This window comes from Scomber scombrus, chromosome 16 (assembly GCF_963691925.1).
Source record: "Scomber scombrus chromosome 16, fScoSco1.1, whole genome shotgun sequence".
Taxonomy (NCBI): domain Eukaryota; kingdom Metazoa; phylum Chordata; class Actinopteri; order Scombriformes; family Scombridae; genus Scomber; species Scomber scombrus.
The window spans coordinates 6413147-6438961 of NC_084985.1; the positions used below are offsets into that span (position 1 = coordinate 6413147).

At 40.3% G+C, this 25815-nt stretch overlaps 1 protein-coding gene across 2 annotated transcripts in view; it reads left to right on the plus strand.

Annotated features, from left to right (window-relative positions):
• The window catches only part of erf (Ets2 repressor factor), a 45286-nt gene that overhangs the window by 12758 nt on the left and 6713 nt on the right, over window positions 1–25815 (plus strand). Inside the window, exons 2-3 of one of the 2 annotated variants that reach the window (XM_062436567.1) lie at window positions 17213–17447; window positions 25381–25493. In XM_062436567.1, the coding sequence (XP_062292551.1) occupies window positions 17213–17447; window positions 25381–25493 (348 nt within the window). The remainder of the gene's footprint in view (window positions 1–17212; window positions 17448–25380; window positions 25494–25815) is intronic. The other variant, XM_062436568.1, reaches the window with a different exon arrangement.

A 25815-nucleotide genomic window follows, 5' to 3' on the forward strand; every position in this document is an offset into this window, starting at 1 on the left:
GAGCACAGTTTGGTTTTGTGGTTGTTTGGACTGGGTTGATCCAACCCAGACTTTTCCTGCCCATACACTTGTTGGCATTACACCTGCATTTTCAGCCCACACTGCTTGATTAAAAATGTGAAATATCCAACTTTTAAAAACGCCAAGCTAATTTTTAATAGCCCTTCCTTGGTAAACATTTCAAATATTGACGTGTTTTCACAAATATGATCCGAGTTACTTTTCTAAATGCTCATTTATATGCAAAAGCAATTTTAAAACTCCCTGAAAAGGCAGCAGACAGTCAAACGAAGAACATCCAGAATATACTGGGATTGAAACTTTAACATATATCCAGTTTAAAGTGGTTAAATGTCACTGATTTCTGTGTGGACCTGTGTTTGTTTCAAGTGTAAGGACTGTCACATGGATCACAGGCTGTAAAATATAAACTTTTAAAGAGGCTGACACTGATTCAGGTGGCTGTTCATTACTTTACAGCATATATTCAAAGGTTTGTGAAGTGGACATGACCTAAATATATTTGTGAACATGTAAAGTACATCTACAGCAAACAGGTAAACTTGATTTCTAAGGGTGTGTATATGTGTAAAAAGTAATTCTTGCACATATGTATGATGCACATTGAGAGTTGTTTTTCTTATATTGTGTAAAAGGTGGTTTCATTCAGATTTTCAGTGATTTCTGAGCCCCATAAAACTAGCTGGACTTTGTGTTTTTGTTAGCCTAGCAGGTAAATGATAAACCACTCATCACATTTCTTGTGTTTATGAGATGAATAAGTCTCCTCTCGCTATTATTATTCTATCACATTCACAAAAAAATACTTGAAATACATACAGTGACAGTACAATTACATTCTTCTACATCTCGTTGCCAAATCACTTCAGCAGTAAATGGCTCTGTTCTTTTTTTCCCAAACCAAAAACCACTAAACAACAGTATTTTTAACTCCAGTTGCTAAAAGTTTCCTAACAAGAGATCGTTCCTCATTTCCCAGGCTGCTTTCCTTTTAATTTAGTTTTGTTAAATGTGTAATAAAATGTCCATTGCTTAGCCAACACAGTCATGTAATAATAACATGTATTTCATCAATGCAGCCTTTCTACAAAAGTCCAAATCTACCTTTTTGAAAATGTATGTATAGTCAATCTTTGGTGATGTTTGCCAATTCTCTGCCTTCACATTAAAGTGCATTTTTTAAAAATCTGTTAAATGTGGATCGGTGCAGTTTCGTAGATACATAAACTACTTAATAAGTTACATTTTTGTTGGCTCTGCTACTGATTTAACACATCAGATTGGTGCATCTTGATCCCTTTTGATCCGTCACATGCAGCTTTGCTATGACATGCTGCAAATAACTTAAAGGTGAGTGATGCAATGCTTTGACTAAATATAGTCAAACAATGGAAGTTGTTGTATTCAGAGTGTGGAGGGGAAAAAAGCAATCGAGGGAAAGTGATTGACTCAGCAGACCACAGTCTTTCTTGTCTTGTTTTGTGTGCTTCACTTGTTGGTCTTTTGGGAACCTTGTGGGGTTTTCGGTCTCTCATGGTTGTCATAACTTGTTCCAGGACTCTGCGGCTATCTATTTGTTTACATGTGACTGTGTGTGTGTGTGTGTGTGTGAGGGTGTTTCAACACTAAAAGTTTTTTGCTAGCTGAAGGCTAATTGTCTTAAAACTTTTTTCACACCCCACACCACTCAAATGCATAGTCAGCATTATACATCACACCATCTCCTTTTCTCACACACTGTCTCTCTCCCCTTAACAAACTCGCACTCTCATCTTTACATTTGCACACACACCATAATACAGAGACGACAGGCTGCTGCAGACATCTCTTCTGCACATGTTAAAGGAATGATGAGTCGATAAAGAGGAGGAGAAGGAGATACAGGCCACAACATAAATGGGAAATCTGTTTCAACCAACCAGCCACATGACATTGTTGACCAGTTGCAACGATTTAAGGTTCTTTTTGGTGATGAACGAGTCTGTACTACAAACTATTAATCAATTATCAAAACAATTGGCAGTTAAATTGTCCTTTTGATTAATTGAATAATCATTTCAGCTCTTCCGGCAATGAGAAGGTCTTAAAGCAGTTGTAGAAATAGTAGAAAGGAATGTAAAGTTTGGGTTTGTCTTGTTAACGGCGTCAAAGATTGGAAGTAAAATTGTGTTTCTGAGAAAGAATGGCACCGTTTGCATTTTCTCCTTTTCTGTCCTTTTCTTTATCACCAGGAACATACAAACTTAGCTAATGTTCTATGTAACAAAACAAGTTAAAAGCTGAATTATTTGCACTTAAAAGGGTTTACGTACTGTAGTGACTAAGCCCTACACTTTAGCTGCTACTGGCTACTAATGGGGGCTAATTGTTTAGACGTGTACTCAACTGAACTTAAATAACCTTTGCCAAGCCGGGGGTCTATCATATACCTGCTAGTGTTTGGAACATCATATTTAACCCAAATTATAAATACATGGCTCCTGCGCATACAGATGGGTGACATATTAAAGGAAAAACCAACACAAAGTGTCTTAGCAAGGAAATTGGGACACCAGAACAGCTTCAATGCACTTTTGGCATTGATTCTATAGTCTCTGAACTCTACTGGAGGGATGAACACATTTCTTCCAGAAGATATTCCCTAATTTGGTGTTTTAATGATGGTGGTGGGGAGAGCGCTGTCTTACACGTCATTCCAAAAATCTCCCATAGTTGTTGAGTTGTGTTGAGATATGGTGAATTTGAAGGCCGAAGCGTATGATTCACATCACTTTCATACTTATCAATCCATTCAGTAACTCCCCTCGTCCCCTTAGGATGGGGGGGGGGGGGGGGGTGGCCCCTAACCCCCCCCCCCCCCCCCCCCCTCCCCCACAGCATAACAGAGACATCTCCTCACTGCAGGGGTCAAGCATTCATGCCTGTACTGGTTTTCCTTAAATTCGTCACCCGTCTGTATATCTTTGCCTCTCCTCGGATGACACGATGAAAGAGCTGACTGAAACAAATGATCTAAATCAGAGTAAATGCTGCATCATTAACCAATGAATAACATATTACTTAACATGTTGAATTTATTAAGTTGAAAGAGCTCCCTTACCCTCGTTCATTTGTTAACTCGTGTGAAGTAGATTTGTGACCCATTTGGTATCCCCGTTGGTTGTTTGAAATCCCCGGGCCGACGGCAGTGATGAATGAGTCGCGTCTCTGGTTTTATTGAAACGTGAAAGTCAGTCAATCTCTCAGACACTAACTCATCTCGCCCACTCACTGACACACACACACACACACACACACACCATGCACGCTTTATTAAGGGCCTGGACCCCCCACATGGCATGAAAATTGGTGATGTCTGTCTTGCATTAACACACACGCACACAGACACACTCTTTTAATTTTCTCACTACAGCGAGCGAGCGTGGCGGGCTCATTTGGGGCTGCCATCTCCCTGCGGTGACGCCGCCGTGCCTCTGTCTTTAATGTTTTTACACAGGGAGCGAGCCACTCAGTCTAGAGACTGGAAGATCCAGCTTTAATGCAATAGAGTTGAGGAATTAAGACTGCGGTGGCTCTGCCAATGAGGAAAGGCTGACGAACGCTCCCAGACATCACACTTGTAGAAAAAGTCCCTCGCTGGCTGATTTTTATGTTTTTTTTTACATTGCAAGAAATTTACTGACAAACTCATCCAGAGGGAGTTGAGTCAGTTTCCGGTTTTTGTTCATCCGGTCCAGCGTACAAGTTTAAACTAGTTTGATTTTTATTCAAACCAGCTGAACTGGCATGTGTCATGATGAGATGTCGAAGTGTCTCACACTGAGGCTCTGACACTGACTCTGCCGGCTGCTGCTGCTGCCCACACAGCTGAACCTGGGATAACGCAGCAGATCTCCCCGATTACCCAAAAAACCTGACCGAGCTGCTTATATCCTACAGATTAAAATATGATGTAAATCTAAAGAATGTCTCTCCATCCTGAAAAAGGGAATTCCTCCTTTGTGTTCCTTCTGAGGTTTCTCATTTTGTTCTTGCATATTTTTAGTCTTTCCTCATCCAAATTGGGATGAAAATTACATATACTGGAAAGCCTGTAAAACCAGATTTTGGGCTAAATATAAAAAAAAAAAAAACACTTTGATTTGATTTCAGTTACCAAGTTCTCATAACCAACATTGTACTGAGTGTTTATCCAAAAGAGAAATCCTTGTGGAGGACTTGTGGAGATTGTAGGAATCCAGGCAATAATCAGTGCACAAATATGCACATTCCTGTCTAATATTTGCTCTTGACACCTTCTGGTAATATAAATAGGTACTGTACGTGGTTACAATCTGCCTGTTCTCTGCTATGATGTTGAGTTTTATGACTACTTTGATTTAGATTTAGTTTAGCTTACTGTTGCAGAAAGGTTGTTGATTTTTAAACGAACTATGCCGATACTTCTCTACCGTGTTTTCTGTCATTTATGCTGTGACCGAGGTTCATGTGTTCATCCCTAAATTGTAATGGCAAAGACTTCGTGGCCCGAACAATTACCGTCAACATCAAAATGGTTTTGTAATCCACTTGCGTCCGACGTGCGGAACAATAATTCTAGATTTTGAGTTCCACCCGAGAAGTTTTGGCAGCGCACCACTTAGTTACAGCTGGTTAGTGGCTTCACCGTGACTTTGGGAGGATGAGCAAATCCCTTCAGTATAAGCCGCTATAAACCGGCGTTCTTTTATGAGTATCATTTTTATATGGCGCACATTTCGATCACTCAAAAAAAAAAGTTTAAACGTTACTTCGGGACATCGTGCTTACGTCATCAGTGAGCATTTTTAACTTTTTTTTTCTTCTTGCAAATGTCTAATATGAAAAACTACAAGTATTGTAATGATAATAGCCCCAAAATTATGTGCATATGCAGAGTTTTTTGTCGAATAACATCAAATTTTCTCAGGGGAGGACCCCTTAACCACACAACTAAACCCCCACCCCCCGCCTCCTCCTCCTCCTCCACTACCCCCACTTCAACCGCAACCACACCACCTAAGTCCTCCAGAAACCTAGGGAAAACCCTGTAGTTGTAATCAACTGTGGAGCCTCTTTGTCTGTGTGGAAAGATGCTGAAAGGAAAGCTGCATTATGGGAAAAGAAAGAGAGCTAGAAAGAAGAGGGGAGCGGAGGAGGGGGTGGGGGGGGGGGGGGTTTGAAAGGAGGAGATGAAATTTGATTGGCAGGGACTACAAGAATGAGTCACTCATCCAGCTCCCTGGATTTGGAGCTACGGGGCCTATTCTGGGCTGTGGTGACACGTGTGTGTGTGTGCGCTTTCTAAGTGGTTGTGTTCATGTACGCGTGCACAGGATTGTGTTCACATGTCTCGATCCAAACTGAAGTCACCAAAATTTTCAACGTTGGCCTACTCAGCGCGTGTGTATGTGTGTGTGTGTGTTGGAGGAAAATGAAAGTAGTCTGGCGACCAAACCACAACACAGAAGCCAGATTTAAATGCAGATATTTATCTTCTCTCTTTCGCTCACTCTCCCACTCCGAGATCCCCCCTTTACAACACCGCAACTCAGCAAATCACTCCAGCTCCATTGCGGGGCCGCTATCAGGTTCTAACTTCACTTCTAAGTTGTGTTTTCTATGGATAATTTTTCATTAATAGTCAGTTTAACGCGCCAGTAAAGTCCAGGAAAGTTTAGTTATGGAATTGCTGGATCGAGGACGCTGTGCCTTGTCAGATCTGTTAATTCTCATCATTTGCAGCGGTGGAAGAACAGCACACCTTATCTGATTATGTCATTTCGGCCCCATGTAAATGCATCTGTGGGAAAAAAAAAACATTGAGATTGATTACATCTATTTCCCTCAGTGAAAAAAAGGGGATTAGCTCCGGTTTGTGGTTATGTTTCCTCCTTCCCCAGATGTATTGGGTCTTGTTATCAGTTTTCTTTCTGTTGAACAGCAGGGTGTCCTTTATCCTGCCCCCCCACCCCCAAAAAAACTAAAGGTTTCAGCATCTCTCTTGATGGACAGGAGGGGGGGGGGACACTAGAGCTGAGCAATAAATCGATATTATTATATTGATATCGTGATATTTTATACATATGGTGATATGGAATAAGTGTCTTGTTTTTAAAGGCTGCATTACAGTACAAATGTAATTTTCAGAGCTTACCAGACTGTTTTATTATCTGCCTTTATCTACTTACATCCACATTACTGAAAATTATTTATCACAAATCTCATTGCGTAAATATTTTGCGAAGGCACAGATAGTCGATAGTTGATTCTGCCCAGCTGCCCTAGGAAACTTCCTCATTACAGCGGGTGAGTCGAGGCTTTCCGGTTAAAAGATGGTCTCCGTGTTCATTCTGCCAGCCAGCTGCTCAGTTTGATGTTATTAGCTGGTTTGTTGGGCTTAAGATTGGTTGACTTAACTCTGCAGGGTGTCAGCCGGCCTTATTTCCTGCAGACAGACAACGTATCATAAACATGTTAGAGTTAGGTGTGTGTTTGTGAGCGCACATACATACATACGTCAGCGCTGTGTGTCAGTGTGTGTTGCTGTGCAACAGACCGACCGCATCAGTTCTGCCTCAGTGCACGTCCACACAGAGACAATAATCATCTCAGTCTTTCTGCTGTCTTAATTTCTGCCTCCCTTACATACTTCACACATGTGCGCACACAAACATACACACAGTTCCTTCGAAATACAGCCCTGACTCGAGGAAGTAAGCTCAAGATCTCCCAGTGATGCAGTCAGATAGCCGGGAGCTCATTATTACAGCTGAGTCTTTTACAAGGTTGTCATTTTCTGGAAGGAAAGCGTGCTCAGACATGTTTCAGAGATGCGTATGTTCATGTATGAGGTCTTCCTCTCTGGGAAACATAGAGCCTGAAACTGATAAGGCTCCAACCTTGGCTCCTTTTTGAGCCGGCGCTGCAGATTAGCAGATAGAAGGTTGACTTCTGAGCTCATCAGTGATGTGATTGTTTAGGATTTTAGTTCTCATTAACAGTGCAGTGATAATCCTTTCCTGTCAAGATTGCTTGCTTTCCCACTTCTAATCTACTCAGCCGTTTTGTCTTCCCTCTGGGAGCCACCAACACTTTAATTATACGTTTTATTTGCTGCGCATCCATTAAATGACACGAGCGAGTGACCACAATAGCATTATTTTGACATCCTTAAATCAACTGTTTAAGACCTCAGATGTCTGCTGATTGCACCCAGAGCGTCGCCTCATATCGGAGTATAATAACTGACTTTTAAACACACACACATACACACAGACTCACACTCCGAGCCACGACTGGCTTAATCACAGTCTTGGCTGCCTCCAACGTGCTGCGGAGTTCTCCAGGACGCGACAGGTTTCTGTCTGGCAGGGTTCAGGCGTCCGCCGTGTCACAGATTAGAGGAGTTTAGCTGTCTCAGTTGTAGCAGGAGAGGGTTTATACACTTAAAGGCTTCGCTCTGCAGTCCAAGGCTTTAACTGCTGAGGCAAACAGTCAGACTCCCTTATTTCTGCTGTGTCTTAACTCTTTTGTAGCCGACTCGAAAGCACACAGCAGTGTAGCCGTTTGTGCTCCTCTAAACTGCTCATCCTAAAATGGTGAGGCCTTTTGTTATGTTTGGATTGTTCATCGTCTACGGGAAGCATCATTGACAGCACGAGCTACTCGGAAGATGGGTTTCTGAGCATCCACGTCATCCCTGAGGGAACCAGTGGGCTGATCCTAAGTCATACAATGCTACTTCATTGATGGCTACTTAAAGGCTCAGTGTCTGTGTTACCAAATCGTGCTAACAAGCCTGGCATTATTTATCATTATCAACACGAGTGTAAGTCATTAACCCTCCTGTTATCTTCTCATCGGCCGTGCAACTTTTGTCCTCAGGGGTCAAAATTGACTCGGTGTGTCTATTTATAAAACACAAGGTATTAGTTATCACCCGATTCTTTGTCAGACCTTTTTTAGCCAACATCATTCCAACTTATTACCACAGGTTTTATAAATATTTTTTTAGGGAAATTATGGTCAGTAGGCCTCATTTAAATGAAATTATACCTCATTTTTGAGTCAACGCCAAAATCGACCCACGGACAAGACAATAGTTTAATAACATATCTTCAACTGCAAGCTTTGCCACTAAAAAATAAAGTATGTAGTTTCTAGTTTCACCACAGAAATTTGTAGATTTGAGCTTTTTAAACTTGAAAAACTTAAAATAACTTTGACTAGATTCACATAGACTATTGAAACAAACACACTTAATCTTTATATATATATATTTTCTGTAGTCTTTTTCTATTGTTGGTGTTTGAGCGGCTGTCATTATACACTTCTCAGCTCCTCTAGTTAAACCACACACACACACACACAAACACACACACACACACACACACACTTTTTGTCATGTTTCCTTTTTATATACAGTCATTCTCTCTTTCCTTTTGGCCCCATAGTGCTTTTTCAATCTCTTTGTTCCTCGGTTGGGAAATGAACACATGAATGAATTGTTTTGAGGCTTTTTTTTTTTATAGCAAGACTTTTATTTCTATCTTTATCTTTTTGTCTTTATCCCCTCCTTCCTTGTTACTAACCATGTCTCCTTTCCTTCCTCTCCCATTCTGTGTCTATCAGTCTATCTTTCCTTCTGTAAGCCTTATGTAATGGAGAGATCATGTGAGAACCGAGGTGAGGGTTCACACCGCGCACCTACAGGCGCACCTCCTTTTCCCTTTTGATCTCCGCGGGGGTTGTTTCTTTTTCTCCTTCTAGCCTTCTTTTCCACTTATCTTCCTCCTCCTTGCTTTTCCTTTTACCTTTTCCACCTGATTTCCTTCCCCTCCGTCCTCTGTCTGTTTCTCTCTGACTCCTCCCTCGGCTTTAAGCCACTGGCTCCTCGAATTTAAACTGCGCATCCTTTAAGGGTAATTATGAGATCAGCTCAGAGAGGAGTAGCAGGTTTTTAAACAGTAGTTTGAAGGCTCGCGTCTCCTCAATGAGACAGTGTTAGACTCTCTGTTGTGATCCTGGTGTCGTATCCTGGTAGTTAACGAAGTAAGGCAACCAGCTTGATCATTTGAGTCTATCATCTTAAACTTTTAGATGGTATATATTGCAGGATTTCACTATAAGCATGAGTGAAATTTATGTGCTTCAATGCCACCAAACAAGTTTTTAGTTCAGTGTTTGTGTGGGTTTTTTCCATTTGTTTTTTATTTGCATGTTTTCCTCCCAGAATTAAACTTTTTGCACATGCCAGTGCTGTTTACGCCCAAACGGAGATTCCCCTTTTCCTGCTCTGTACCCATTTATTTCCTGCCTTTCTCTATCGCCCGATCCCATTTCTGATAACCACCGCCATCCAGATCTCAGTAGTCAGCCAGCCCCTCGAACCATTTAGCAAGGGCCTACTACCTCTATGCATCGGTCACAGTGCCCCTGAATCATTACCCGGCAGACAGACACGGACCGACCTTTTCCAACGGCTAAATATAGACCCAGCAAAGAATAGGAGGAAGGGAGGGAAAAATAAACGGGGGGATAGATGGATAGAGGGGGGGGGGTAGCATGAACTTGCTGGACAGTGAGAGACGTAAAGGAGGCGGGCTAGTTTGTGTTTAGTCTCAGTGGCTGCAGGCCTTCAGGACAATACCCCAGTGATGGCTATCGGTTATTAAGAGCACTCTTCCAACTTTGGTGACGTCAGAGTCCCAAAGAAAAGCAGATCTGCGTGTTAAACCCCCCTCCTCTCTCTCTCTCTCACCCACTGGCTGCTGCTGCTACACAGATCCTGTGTTTCTTTTGGACGGGAGAATGCAGGTGGCTTGGGACTGCAAGGCTTAATAGTATAATGAGTTTTTCAACCTCGCACTTGGCTATATATAGAATCCAGCGAGGCCTGAAATGGTGTGTTTCACCTCCGCCTGACAATCAGAAATTCTTCCTGTCTGGAGTCGAGCTTGCCAGATAGTACAAAGGCATTTGTGTTTTTCTGCTTCATTTTTTTCCCCACTCCTCGACTTGTTGCTCCGAATGCAGACCTGTTATCCTTAAACTATAAAGCTATTCTCTCATATGAACTCTGCACAATGTCCGCAGAAGCAGGTCCAAACAATGTCGTAGCACACACAACAGGATAGACCCATTCTCACCTACTGAAAACACTCCGAGGGGTGCAGGAAGGCAAGACATGACTCTAAAAGTATTCTTAAGAAAAAAAAAACACTTTTATTTGTTACAATAAATCACAGGAAGTTCTCTCTCCGTCATTAGTGCAAACATTGTCCCAGCACTCAACAGGATAGACCCGATCTCACTTACTGAAAACACTCCTTTTGGTTTAGGTGAGGGGTGCAGGAGGGCAAAACATGACTCTAACAGTATGCTTCAGCTTTTCACCAAAAATAAACCAGCTTTTATTTTTTACGAGAAATCACAGGAAGTTCTCTCTCCTTCATTAGCGCTAGTCTTCACCGGCGGTTCAGTGTTCAGGCCCAGTCAAAACAATGCAGCAGCTTAGCCGACCCACTGCGTTTCTCCAGCAGCCAGCCGCGTGATAGAAACATCACCCACACACACACACACACACACACACACACACACACACACACACGCACACTCACTAGCTCTCTGTGAATTCTCCAAACAACAAGCTGCTGTAATCCACACATGGGCTCAATCGGACATTACACAGACTTTTGTATTGGAGATCTGGCAAGAAGGGGTGACGTCCGTTACATGTTCGGTCCAACTGATTTGGACGTTTACGTTCTCGCAAACAGCAACTCTGAATAATATCCAAGATAACTTCATGTAGTGGATTTTAATTTGAAAGAGCTGTAAAACAAGCAGTGTAATGTCGCTGCTGATTGATCAGAACTTACACTCGACTGGAGTGAGTGATGATAAGCTGCACATGTACTATAATCTGTAAAAACTCGGCCTGGCAACATGAAGTTTTTCCATAAAAGTCGAGCTTCACAATACTTAGATTTAGACTATTTTCCAAAAAGGAGAAGTAAAGGAGTAGCCTCTCTATAGTAGCTACAGATACATGAACTCAGGAATAGAGCTGCACTTGATTAATCAATGAGTTGCCAACTATTAAATTCATCTCCCAACTATTTAACATGATCAGTAGTTTTACATAAATGTCCAAATTCTCTGCATCCAGCTTCTCAAATATGAATATTTTCTAGTTTCTTTAAGTCTTCTGTGACGATAAACTGAATATTTTTGGTTTGTGGACAAAACAAGACATTTTAAGAAAAGTCATCTTGTGTTTGGAAGACCGATATCACCATTTTATTACATTTTGTGAACCTAATAACTAGTCCAGAAAATAATCGATAGGTGCAGCCCTACTCAGGAATATGACGAATTTCATGTGTGAAACTTTATAACAGGAGGATTTCCTTTTTAAAGGGGAAATAAGGGTGACTAGTCTCAGTTGACTGCAGACAGTGACACAAAGAAGCAGCTTCCTCCTCCTCTCCTAAAGGCCAAGATGACCAAACACGATAGCTAGCTTCTAGTTTTGATAGTTTGTATGCAACAACATTGCTTCTTCTTCCTCCTCTTTCCTCTCCTCTCCCACACTCTCACGCTCTCTGTCTCTGCCATCCATTCACTGTCTGTTTTAATCTCTTGTTTTTACTCACGTTACATTAACCAGCAGCTGTAACAGATGCACCTCCAACTGGACGCTCAGTTGTTCATCTGTCAGGATGCCACATTATCAGCTGTGCCGTCTGACTTTCTGGTCTCTGTCGCTGATGATCAACACGCCGCCGCGCCTCCTAAAATCAGCTCAAGAGTACAAATGAATGGGCTTCGTCTGTGTTTAGATATAAAACGTGATTTATTTTAACTACGTATTGATCTGAGTGGTTTTAAAAGACTCCAAGTGTTTTTTGGGACAGGGAAGCGTGTCCTTCACTTTGTAAACACAGTGTGACAAGTGATGCGGGTGCTGAGGGGAGAGGTCTCCGTTGGTCAGGTCACGCCCCCCCGCCCCCCCCCCCACCCCTCTCTCACGCCGCAGCTCCGCTTGGATCTTCAACGGGGGAAAAAACAAACTCTAAACTCTTTTGGCATGTTTCTGTAATTGAATCATATTTTGTCTTGTTTGTCGTGACTCGGCCGTTTATTTTTAGAGCTAAAAAGCTTTTGTTGCTAGGAGACTGTGTCTTAGGAGAGGCAGAGCGATCGAGTGAGGGAGGGAGGGACAGAATAGAAAGAAAAGAAAGAAAGGGAAGAAAGGAAAGAGATGGCAGTAGCGGCGGCGGCAGTGTTGAGGGGGAGAAAAAGGCGGAATCTGTGAAAGCTGAACGACAAACGAACAAGCTATGAGTCAGCAGGGACATCTGCAACACATACACACTCACTCACACACACATACACACACACACACACACACACACACACACACACACACACACACACACGGTGGGCATGGTTGCTATTCCTGTGTTCTTTGTCTGTGTGCTCTATGCACCCACGCATGAACCCACTTACCTCTCCCCACTAACCTGTGTTGTGTGTCTGTGTACTTCCTGTGTGTGTGTGAGAGAGAGAGAGAGAGAGAGAGAGAGAGAGAGAGATATTAAGCTCGCCCACTTTTGATTTAATCCACTCGTGTGTGTGTGTGTGTGTGTGTGTGTGTGCATGTGTGTGTGGGCTCATGTCATGTGTATGTTAAAGTAGTGTACTGCATGTTCTGTGTTTGTACCCCCACCTCCGTTTTTTATTTTTTATAGCAGGGTGTTGTGTCTGTGTCACAACGCCTAACCTGTCCCCAAGTGACAAGAGCCTTATTGTGGTGCTGTATGAATCATATGCTGCGTACCCACCCCCCCCCCCCCCCCCATATATTAGTAATCTGCCTTCAAATGGCTATTACCAACTATCACAGCCACAGCTTGTCTGTCTTCTGGCTCACTCTCCGAACACAGTAGGAGATCAGATAGCAGCATGTGGTTTATTAGTCATCAGCTGGTCTTGTTTTTTTCATGATTTTTATTTTTTTCCCCATTTTTTTGAATGTGTAATCTGTCCCCCTCCCCCCTTTTTTTTAAAGATAAAAAGAAGTCATGAAACTAAAGAGTGAAAGTCACACATTAGTTTTAAGTTAGTTTTTTGGGTTGTTTTTCCCCCCTCCTCCCCATTTTTGTGAGAAATTTCCATTCTCACACGACGTGAAATACAAAGAGTGACACTCCTCTTCCATTTGTCACATTAAGCTCATTCATTTTTTTTTCAAATATATCAAGTCCCAAGGTGTAAATAATAAGCCCTGCAGTGCTGAGTCATTGAAAGACACACGTAACTCAGCACTGACACACTCTATTTGACCTTATGAATAAAAGTCAATATTAAGCATTCTTATCTCTAAAAATACGCCCTCTAATTGCTATAGTGATCAGCAAATATAAGGATCCGCATTTTCCCACTTTAATAATAATAATAAAACGTCAGGAAAAAGAAACAATGCAAAATTCAGTGTCTATTAGACTAAAACATTAAACATTAAAGCTGTTAAAACTATCCTAAAAAGGGAGGGGAAGGTTAGTGGATCCATTATTTAGCTCGAGGTAACATGTCGTTGCAGTTTTTGCTCGCTAACATAAAGCGTCTCTGATAGCGCGGACATGAAACGTCACATTCCTTTTGCTTAGTCACTCGAGTCGTACTTGACCTTTTTGTTGTATCGTGGCGGCGCTCTGTTGTAAACATTCGATATTTCACTCTTGTGGGTTTTTTCCTCCCTGTCTCTGTATGAGTGATGTTCTCGTAGGACCGGAGGGGGGGGGGGCTTTAGTTTACCAATTGTTATTTTGTTGTGGTGACATGTTCCCACTTGAGTCAGTTACGTATTTCTGTAGCAATCTGACATCACTACTGCTTCCTCTTTGTTATTTATGTAGCACCTTTATCATACAAAGGGGGGATGTGACTCAAGAGTGCTTTAGAGTGAAAATGAAGAAACAAAGTGTGAAAACAATGCAGTTAAATAAATAACCAACAAGAGAGGCAACAAATGGCAAGAACAGATAGAATATGTGAAGATAGAAAGCTATAAATATGTGTATTGATTTAAAAAAGGATGTTTTTTCTGATATTTACTTATTGTGCAGCATTTCCCATTAACTATATATAGTGTGGCGGCCCACTGTGGTCTGATTTGTGACCCTAATTTGTAGTTTAGTTATTTAAAGAAACACAACGTGAACTCAAAATCTAACAGTATTCTTAAGTAATGAAGTAGTTGAACTTGGATAATCACTTCTGCTCTCGTTGTTTCAGAGCTGAAATATGAACATTAGTCTTGTTTTGATGGGGTTTTTTGAACGTTTATGAACTGGTAAAATTAGTTTCCCATGCTTTGTGGGTGTGTCATTATCATTCATACCAAGATACAACCAGTAATTAAATCACTAAAGCACTAAATAGTTTTTCGAACCTCTTAATGTTGCTCTCAGAGTGCACCAGAATGATGCATTTGACTTAAAAATGTACAAAACTGAGGCTGAACCACCAGAGTCTCTCATAATTCTGTGGTAAACATTTAATAGTAATCATCTCTTAATGTTAGTAATCTTCTGTGCTGCTGTGGCAATATAGATTTATGATCTGTCATGCCGATAAAGCTTAATTGTTAAAAAAAAGGACACCATAAGAACAATAAAACATGTAAAAGATAAGACTAAAACAAAGGGAAGAGTGATAGTTAAAAGCATAGTTGAGTAAATGAGTTTTCAATTATCGTTTAAATCTCTTATATCCTGAGGCAGGGGATTTCATAGTTTTGGTGCATAGTTAAAATAAAAAGGCTGAGCTGCCTTATTTGTGGTATTAAATTACAAATATTATGTGATCTGTATCTGGATGAAGGAAAACATGCTCATTTAAAGTCGTGGGGCTATAAATGTGCACGCATCATTGTGGTCATAATGCGATCGAACGTAGCAGTGCATTGCGATAAATATCAGCAGAGTCAGCTATTTGTAAATGTAGTTCAGACAGAGTGTAAAGGTTTTTTTTTGGTTTTTTTTGAGAAAGCACCACCCATGTGGGTAGGAATGTCGTGACTCACTCTGTAGTTTGCCGTCCACTCAGCTTCACAAAAAAGACTCGAGCTAAAGATCTGTTTCCACCAGTCGCTGCTCCCCTTTTCTTTTTTCACTATGAAGGAGTCGCTTGCTGCTGCTGCTGCTGCTGCTGCTCAGATTCTCCCTTTTTCTTTTTTCTTTCTTTTTTCTACAAGTAAAGTAAATATCAAGGCTCGTTGTATAATCTTTAATTAACTATCTCCTCCAATAGTAGATAGTTGGAACCATTTTCTAAGTTATTCATGAGTATATTTAATCACAATGGGGCCACAATGCAGACGAAAGCACTTCTTGTGTAAGTGGAAAAGTCATAATGGCCATCTGGGCCCCATATTCAGACACAGTTTACTTAAGTATGGGATTTGTTGGCAAGTGTGTCGTTTTTTTTTTTTTTTTTTTTAACTCTTTTACAACTTTTTGTCTGCTTTTTATGTCTTATCTTTTTTTTTTGTTCTTTTTCGTGTGTGTGTGTGTGTGTGTGTGTGTGTGTGTGTGTGTGTGTGTGTGTGTGTGTGTGTGTGTGTGTGTGTGTGTGTGTGTGTGTGTGTGTGTGTGTGTGTGTGTGTGTGTGTGTGTGTGTTTATGGAGCTGCCCCCCCAAAAAATATAGTTTCCTCTCAAATATCGACAAGACAATAAAGTACAGATAGAAAATCAAAGATTATCGTGCCCATAAAGATATTTTTAAAGAGTGTTTTGTCATCTGATGTAATATAAACAGTTTTTTCGTGCTGTATCGCTATGATCGAGTCTTGCAGCGTGCAACACGCCACATCAAAAAGGTGTTATAGTCTGTTAACCTTGTAGCATATCGTCATTAACAGTTCACTGTCACTGTTGTATAGATATGACGAGCTTTGTAGAGTGTGGGAAACCGATTGTAACCTTGGTATTTAGGATAGTGTGTTTCTTTACTGTTACATAAACACCACACACACACACACACACACACACATAATTCAGCAAATCTCAGCCTGATTGCCAAGGCACATCTGGTCTTAATGAGGTGTGTGTGTGTGTGTGTGTGTGTGTGTGTGTGTGTGTGTGTGTGTGTGTGTGTGTGTGTGTGTGTGTGTGTGTGTGTGTGTGTGTGTGTGTGTGTGTGTGTGTGTGTGTGTGTGTGTGTGTGTGTGTGTGTGTGTGTCACTATGCCTTTGCTATTCAGTCTGTCAGCCAGCCTGGCCTTGTATTGAAGTGGTGTTGAGTCTTTTACTGCCACCCACTGCTTTACAACACAAAGCCTATGCTTTTAATTGTTGGATAATAGTGTGTGTGTGTGTGTGTTTTCTGATAGCAGTTATAAAACCATAGCGTATATTTTGTCTGTACAAATATGTCAAGGTCTGTTCGTCTGTTTGAACTGTGCAGATTCTCTCGTCTTTGATGCTGATAGTAGTGAAGTTTTGATATGACTGCGGTCTGTGGGAACAGATTTGGCTTTTTTTTTTTTTTTTTTTTTTTTTAATGCTCATCGCCGGCTTCCCTGGAGGCTCTGCGTACACTCTGCACCGAAGCCATAGACAGAAACATGTTTCATATTTAATTTTTGAACGTTGCAGCCAAAGTTTCATCCTTAATCCTGCGGCACCTGGTAATTTCAAGACTTGTATCCTGTCACGGATGCTCCACTTTTACAAATCCACTGCTTGCTCTTCCATTTCTTCTTCTCAACTCTTTTTTTTTTCTGTCTTTGAAATCAAAACCCTATGCTACATATCTCCCAGCAGATCAAAAAAAAACAACCATCAAACACACACACACACAAAAAAAAGTGGCCAGTTGACTGCTTTCATGTGAACTGCACTATAAAGATCTGACGACTATTAGCTGTGAACACAAGCACTTTGCACCTATTGTGTTGTTGACCCTCGTATCAAAACAGCTGCAGCTGCAGAAGGAGACACTTAGCAACCTTAGAAGGATAAAATCACATGCAGCGCTCCAAAAACACAAGATAAACAAAAAGATTAAAAGGTTGGATTGAACCCAGGGTTTTCACTTGTTCACGATCATCCACCTGAATGCCTTTCCCTCTCCCTGTCCTCTTCCTCATCCTAATCCTAGGGTTTGCCTTTCCAGAATGGGCCTACAAACCCGAGTCAAGCCCCGGCTCCAGGCAGATCCAGCTGTGGCACTTCATCCTGGAGCTGCTGAGGAAAGAGGAGTACCACGACGTCATCGCCTGGCAGGGAGACTACGGCGAGTTTGTCATCAAGGACCCGGACGAGGTGGCCCGCCTGTGGGGGGCCAGGAAGTGCAAACCGCAGATGAACTACGACAAACTCAGCCGAGCGCTAAGGTGAGATATAAAACAAAAGACGCGAGAGAGATGACGCCTCCACACTAAATACGTGACAGTTAATTCAGAAGTGTCGAGCTTTTGCTTCCTGCAGTCACGTATGTTTGACTCTCACACATTTACTGTAGACTACACACCTGGTCATCAGCTTTCACACATGACACAGATCTGAAACCATATGTGCCTCTGTAACTGCTAACTATAGCCGTGATCTCACACTCTGTATAGTTTCCATGCTCGAGGTTTAAACTGATTGTTGCAGTGTTAAAGCGTTTAAAGCGAGATATTTAATACGATTTATAGCAACTCTTTTATTCAGTTGCTATAAATAAATACTTTCTAATCATGTTTTAAGTGTCTTTTGTGATTTGAAAAGAGCAGAAAGTGGTTGTAGGAGTCTCTTTTTATGATTGTGTTTATCTCTAGAGTCAAAAAAAAACAGCATTCTTACAAAATGAGTCGTAAAATTTCCAATATTTGCAATAGATTTAGACTAATTATAGGTTTAAGACATTCTTGGTTGCTATAAAATCACCCTTGTATGCTCTCACATAAAAAAGCCTTTTCTACAAGCCATGATAGACCCAGGTTAAACCCACATCAGCCAGTTCAGATAAGACTAGTTGATATATTAACACCAATGACAATAAAACAGGCTTTTCTTAGATCACAGCTTCAGTGTGTGATAAAGGTAATACCTGCGCTTAGACAGGGTAGTCCCGATGGATGCTAATATTTAGGTCATGTGTGTTTTTAACAAGCATCAAAACCAGAAGAGTTGGTTAATGGCAGAGAGCCCAGATGGGTGCACCGTGAGCAATCTTAAGTTACAGCAACTGGAATCGTGTTTGCTTTGAACTCCCGATGAACTGTGATAAATAAACTCAGTGAAGCACAGGAGACTGATTTTGGAAAAATGCATCAAATGGAGTGAATGATAGCAGTGTGTTTGTGTTCATTCACTTACACTCAGGGCTCAAAATTAGCTGGTAAAATATGCAGGTGGATGGATTTTCTTCACTCATTAGCCACAAAAAAACATGATAATTATCTATTGATTAGCTGGGAAGATGTGAACATTCATTAGCCACTCAGCCGATGGACGAAAAAGTAAATTTCGAACCCTGCTTACACCAGAATTTGAACCAATATTCTTTCCAAAATTATTGTCTTATGTTTTCAACTCTGCTTTAAGGTAAAATAAGAAAAGCCTTTATTAGTCCCACGTAGGGTTTGGTATCGGTATTCGATACATTTAAGGTACGACTGTAAAGATATTGTAGGGATGACTGTCGGTGCCTTCACAAGATATTTACACAATGAGATTTTTGATAAAGAAATAATCATCAGTAATGTGGATGTAATGACACAGTGGGTAAAAGGCAAATAATAGAACAGCTACAATAATCTGGTAAATTCCCAAAATTACATGATTTTACTGTAATGCTGCCTTTAAAACCAGGAAAAGACACTCTTATGTCATATCATGATATTACAATATGCCAAATTAGCCAGTCAGTTACACCTAGGGAGGGCAGAATAATGACAAAGTGGGTAAAAGGCTAATAATAGAACACCAGAAGAAACAGCTATGCTATATCACGATATTACAATATCCAAATTCGACGACGATATCTAGTCGAATATCATGTATGACAATTCTGGTGGTTTCATCCACTTTCTGTAATAAAACATCTCGAAGTAAAAATCTTACCTAATGGGGGTCTTGATGGCAATAAAGAACCACTCCTCTACTGTACCAACACTATTTAAAAGTTTAATTTTGCCTTGGGTTGGGTATTGGTACGTCAAACGATACCTGCAATCGATCCTTTTTGCACCCAGAGCTAGAAAATAGGACTATTTGTAAGGACTTGCTCACAGCCAATCAACAGCAAGCATTCTTCGATTTAATGCAACATGTGATTGGCCCACTGCCACAGCAGCTACGACCCGTCTGTGGTGGTGAAGTTGTGGTGAATTTGAGTTAGCACGTTTAGCAGTAGATGCCACCTAAACGCTCTAAAGTGTGTCTACACTACACGCCTGTTACACCGGATAGAAGCAAGAGCACTAAACGTGTGATGGGTATCGAATGAAGTATTCAATTGGTATCAATATCACTTTAAAGGTGCTTCACTGGAGCTGGTGTCATAATTTTTTTAACGATACTGAGCCGTAGTCCCACGATGGGGAAATAGACAGTGTTACAACAGCAAAGTGGATAGCAAATAGCAAAAAGAGAGAGAGAATCAATAAAAAGAACAATAAGTATTAAGTATGTAGACGAGCAGTAAAACCAACTGGAAACACAAGATAGTAACATTATCTACAAGAGTAATATTGGTGTTGTCAGAATGATAATATAACCCGAGTCTGATTAAAAGGTTGCACAGATGAACTGAAAGTAATAGTATACCTGAAATACTGCACTAAAAACAAGCTAAAGTTTCATTTTAAGCATTTAAACTGAAGAATAAAAGGAGGATGAAACTCCTTTTATCTTTCTTTGCCCTGACCTGTCCTCTCTATTCAAATTCTGTCACAAGACCCACAAAATGTTTCCAATTTCTCTCCTTTGTTGGATAATAGATTATATAAAGCATCACTGGAACATTGTTTTTTATTGCACTCGCAGCTTCGTTTCTCCTCATTAGAATTGGGTTTTATGCAACGTCGTTGACCTCGGAGATTGAGTTTTAAAATAATCATCTTCTCACACTTCTAAATCTGAGCTTAATCAAGAGAGCGAAAGATAAAGAGACGCAGTGTTGAAGCAGGTCGTGAATTTTTGCAGTCGTGCGTTGCTGAAACTCCAAGGTGACGGCTGATTTTAGAAACGCACACCTTCGCCCTCCGTGGAGCACATGTGGGATGCTGCGGAGTTTTATTTAGCCGCCAGTCTGTTCTGTCTCTCGTCGTCGTGTACACAAACACACACACACACACACACACACACACACACACACACACACACACACACACACATATATACACACACAGCTACAGTCATCGGTGTCGCCTCCTGTGTTGTAGGTTGGTGTGGGTTATAGTTTGCCATGGTGATGATGACTAGTTACACTGCCTGCCTCGTCAAAACACACACACACACACACACACACACTCACACACACCCACATATACACACACATACACTTAACACCTTGTGATATGTCAGCCCTCCTCCAGCCCATCTGTGTCTACTTTGTAGCTTAAACCTTTTTTTTTGTTGTCGTTGTCGTCGTCTACGACCTTCTCTTACGTGACTACAAACACTCTATTTATTTAACACCTTACCTTTTATGAACTTACTAAGTATAAGAATATATTTTAAGCAGATGAGGCTGTGAACACGTATTTTAAAGAGTCCTGTGAATGTGTGTTTAACTTTGATGCCTCGTAATTAATTGAGATTTTTAGATTAAATTGGGCGCACAGTAGGTGATTTGTGACAGAGAGATAATCATAGCGGGGTCACGCATACATCACAGGATTTTTACTGGACTTGCTTACATCCTCAAGCTGTTTACGCCAAGTCACCATGGCAACGTAGAGTACCTCTACCCAAAATAATTGATGCTAACGAGTTGAGGAAGTAAATAGTTCTGTAGCTAACTTTGGCTTGAAAATGTTTTAACTCTTCTTCTTCTTCTTCTTCTTCTTCTTCTTCTTCTTCTTCTTCTTCTTCTTCTTCTTCTTCTTCTTCTTCTTCTTCTTCTTCTTCTTCTTCTTCTTCTTCTTCTTCTTCTTCTTCTTCTTCTTCTTCTTCTTCTTCTTCTTCTTCTTCTTCTTCTTCTTCTTCTTCTTCTTCTTCTTCTTCTTCTTCTTCTTCTTCTTCTTCTTCTTCTTCTTCTTCTTCTTCTTCTTCTTCTTCTTCTTCTTCTTCCAACGTTCTGAGAAATGTACACTGAATTAATCACCAAGTAGTTGAAAGGCATCGTCAGTCGCGCCCCATCTCTTATTCTTTTCCCTCCTGTCACGATAAACCTCTGAGGTGACGTTAAAAAGGCTCAAACAGGCTCATTAGTGGTTCATGTTTATTATTTTCTTGATGAATTGACTGTTTGTTTGATCTATCATCAGATCGAACGTCAGTAAACAATGACAATGCTCATCTTGATCTTGATCTTGAATTTGGTGTCAGTAAACGTCCAATAAACAAACCAAAACTCAACAACATTTAATTTACTACCAACCAACTATTCCCCCTGATAGCTGCTCCATTGCACCATCTTCCGAGCCGTTTATGTCTATTGTTATAAACTCATTCATCGGCTGTTTTGCGTCACTGCTCGTCCCCAAAGACTCCCGACAAAACTAAAACAGTTTGAAATGATCCTGCGGTCACAGACGCCTTCCAGACTTGATCGAGACAGAAAATAATCATTGAGTATCTCACACTGCAGGACTGTTAAAGCCGACTGACTCTGGATGTTTATTAAAGATTATAAAGCAACTGGAAAATTAGTCTCGGACTTAAAATCGGGGCAAAAGGTCCTGTAATGTACACTTAGCTTTAGTTGCCAATTAAGAAGGTAAACTGGTAAACTTTTGGTATATTTATTGGGAACATATTGTTAAGAAACGTCTGATTTATGTATCGTATTGTGTCTGGAGAAGCAGATCAAAGTCCTTAAAACCCCCAAAAACTTTGATCTCCAACTTATAGCACATATCCTTAAGAAGGGAAATGAGACCCAAAGGCTTGATAGTACTTTGATACAGGAGCAGTTATGAGTATTTTATATCAAGGAGCAGCTGGTGTGTGTGTGTGAATGTCTTTTTTGTGGCTTTTAAACCTTTTACATAAATGAATGGCTGCCAATTAATTTCCAAAGTCTTAAGAAGAAAGTTATGTCTCTAGTGTTTGATTGATGTTTCTCAGATTCTTTGAAGTGAGTGTGTTGCCTGCATCTGTGTGCTCATTCATGGAAATGTGTGTGTGTGTGTTGCGGAGTTTCAGCGGGGGTGTGTGTTCGATACACAGAAGTGGAGTCTATACAGTCCTTAAAGTCCTTTCTAGTTTATTTGAAGGAAGTTCAAATGGTCTTCAAAGAGCCGGAGGCCTCGAGCGAGCCTGGGCCCGGTATGTGAGACAAGCCGTCCCATATTGACTCAATACTGTTGGAGTGTGTGTGCGTGTTTCATTTAACATGTATGTGCGTAGTCTTTCTCCCCCGCCTTGTTTAAAGTGACATCCACATTGAACATTATGTCACACCCCCTCAGCTTTTACTGCATTTACAGGTCTGTTACTGTCAATGCAAGCTTATATATGCTGCTTTTTACTACCTGTAATAAATGTTTATTATAGTCTTAGTGTTTTAATTATATTTTCTCTCTTTTTTGCCAGCATATATAAACATATTCTTGTTCATTTCCACCTTATACAAAATTCTCGAGGACTTGTACTTCAACATAAATCCAAAGAGCTGCCATTAGCTTGAGTTTCTCCCTTTTAAATTTTAACCGAAATATTTTAAAGTGAAAGTATATGCTTTTAATGGCATTGCACTTACTTTACTTTGCAGTAGGGCTGCAACTAAACATTATTTTCCATTATCGTTTAATCTCTCATGTATTTTCTTGATTAATCGACCATTTGTTTGATGGTCTCAATACTCTAGAGCACAATGTGGTGTCATTAAACATCTTGTTTTGTCCAATAAACAGTCCAAAACTCAACAATCTTTAATTTACTATCAGATAAGACCTAGGAAAGCAGCTCATATTGCCATTTAAAAACCTAAAACCATCAAATCTTTAACATATTGGCTTAAAACTTTATTTCCTTATTGATTATGAACATTGTTGCTGATTTATATTCCTTAAATCGACTCATCGTTGCAGCTCTAATTTTCACATTAATTAGCTTCATTAAGGTAAAACACTAAGATTAATCAGCAGAGCTTCGTCAATAATGAGTATATGAAGGGTTATTTATAACATCTCAAACATTCAAGCACTACTTACAGTTTAATATATGAATAATTACACTGACAGATATTCTAAATACACAACTTTTACTTTTAATGGAGATTTTATTTCCAGTATGGTATATGTGTGTATGTTTACTGGTATTTACTGGATTACATCACTTATTCCACCTCAGCATGCCACCACACACACGTCTCATACATGTGATTTTATTATTCAAATGATGTGTGTGTGTGTGTGTGTGTGTGTGTGTGTGTGTGTGTGTGTGTGTGTGTGTGTGTGTGTGTGTGTGTGTGTGTGTGTGTGTGTGTGTGTGTGTGTGTGTGTGTGTGTGTGTGTGTGTGTGTGTGTGTGTGTGTGTCTGACTTAGCCTACTTTTGGGGACACATTTTAGACTTAAGACCAGTTAATTGGGGGTAAAAGTAGGTTTTTGGGGTCAGTGGTTAAGGTTCAGGAAATTAATGTAAGTCTATGTAATGTCCCCAAAAGTTACCGTACGTATAAATGTGTGTGTGTGTCCGCTCCCCCTCTGTATTACATGTGAAGGTGTGGGTGTGCGTAGTAGTCGGCTCAATCAGAAGAGAGCCCTTCACTCATTGAGTCATTGAGGGGGTCCTGGTTCCTCTTGTACTCGGCTCTTTATTGTACCAAACTCCTGTGACTAATATTTGTCCACACTGAGGCAACGATACAGCAGCCGGGCACCTCTCCGTAATATTATATCCATGTATTATAGGTTCAACATCTTATATTATTCTCATCTTAGCTGGGGGGTTTTTAATAGGGGGAAAAAATCAAAGTTTTGTGGTCATAGTTTGATCATTTTTTAGCTCTGTGGAAAGGCCAAAGGTCCTAAATGTTGGTTTGTGACTTGGCGGAGTTAAATATTGTTTTCATATACGTCCTAAAATTAGTCTGATCCCTCTTGAAGAAAAAATGGTGGGGTTTAATGTTGGGATATTATCTTTGTGTAAACATTAATCAACTCACAGATATGTAATTCTATTCTTTAGTTACCTTTTTATGTTATATTATATAGTTTTACCTTTTTAATACTAGCAATGAACTACATTTATATCTTTGTTGTTGTTATTTTTAATGGATGGGTTGATGTAAAGTCTGCTTATGTTGTATGTATCTACATTTAGTGACCATAAATCACCTATTTACCAACTTTGCATTCAATCAAATCATTATTTCAATGTATAAATCCAGCCAACCAACCAGCTCCTCTTTGCCAGGCTCTCCAGTGGAAAGGATGAATAACACTTTGCCATTCACAGCTGAATGAGAGTCATTGATTTAGAAGGTTTTATCTAAAGAAATATGAATGCGGTACAGTCCAGAGGCTATCAGTGAGTCACAGGGAGCCATTTTATCATTGTTTAGAAGAGCTGTCAGCGCTTTCTTTTCACTCCTCTACATCGCTCTGTGTATCTGTGTATCGACGATGACTAATGCACTCTTACTAATGGAGCCGCCTGGGTACGGCTCAATCAGAGCGGCTGTCTCACTTCCTTAAGTAATCACGGTCGGAGAGTCGGGAGTCTTAACCGCGTTCACATTGTGAGCGGCTCGTCTAATTGTTGAGAATTATCATGCAGGTAGTGCTTTTGAGCTGCCGCGTCGTTGTTTCTCTATTATTTCATTGCTTTTATGCATTTAACATTTTTAAAAAACGTAAAGATAAGACATGTTCCTTCTTAGTTGTTAAAATAAAAGTTCAATTCAATGATTTAAAACGTCCTAATGGCTCTAATTATGATGTTTTCATCCATTGTATGCCGCTCATGTACAGTTATAATTCACATTTAGCTGAAAGGAAGTGTGAGAATTGATTGACCGGTGACATTAAAAGCCTAAAAAGCCGCAAAGTATCCACATAGTAGCTCACAGCTCACTTCTAAAGGAGAATAATAGATTTTGGTTGTTTCTAACACTGTGACAAATCGACCACTGAGAGATGACACTGTGTTTGATGCTGCTCTCTTCTCAGATACTACTACAACAAGAGGATTCTCCACAAGACCAAAGGGAAGAGGTTCACCTACAAGTTCAACTTCAACAAACTAGTTCTGGTCAACTACCCCTTCATCGACATGGGCACCGGTACGTAAACACACACGGATGTTATTTTCATGCACAAACTCACAACTTAACACCTTAACACTTACATACTGTTCATATCGTGACTCATAATTAACATCTACACTAATTCACATTCATAAATTCAGTCATCAGTATGATTAATCCTTCTGTTTGATTGATCTTGTGGGGAAAAAAGACATTCACAATCACTATTTTATGGTCCAGGAGAACATTTTATAGTATATGATGATGTTTAAATGGTGTTTTTTCCATTTTCTTTTAATAAACACAGTCAAATTTATAAAAATGTGTATCAGCTGCACTAAAATTTAAAAAAATGATG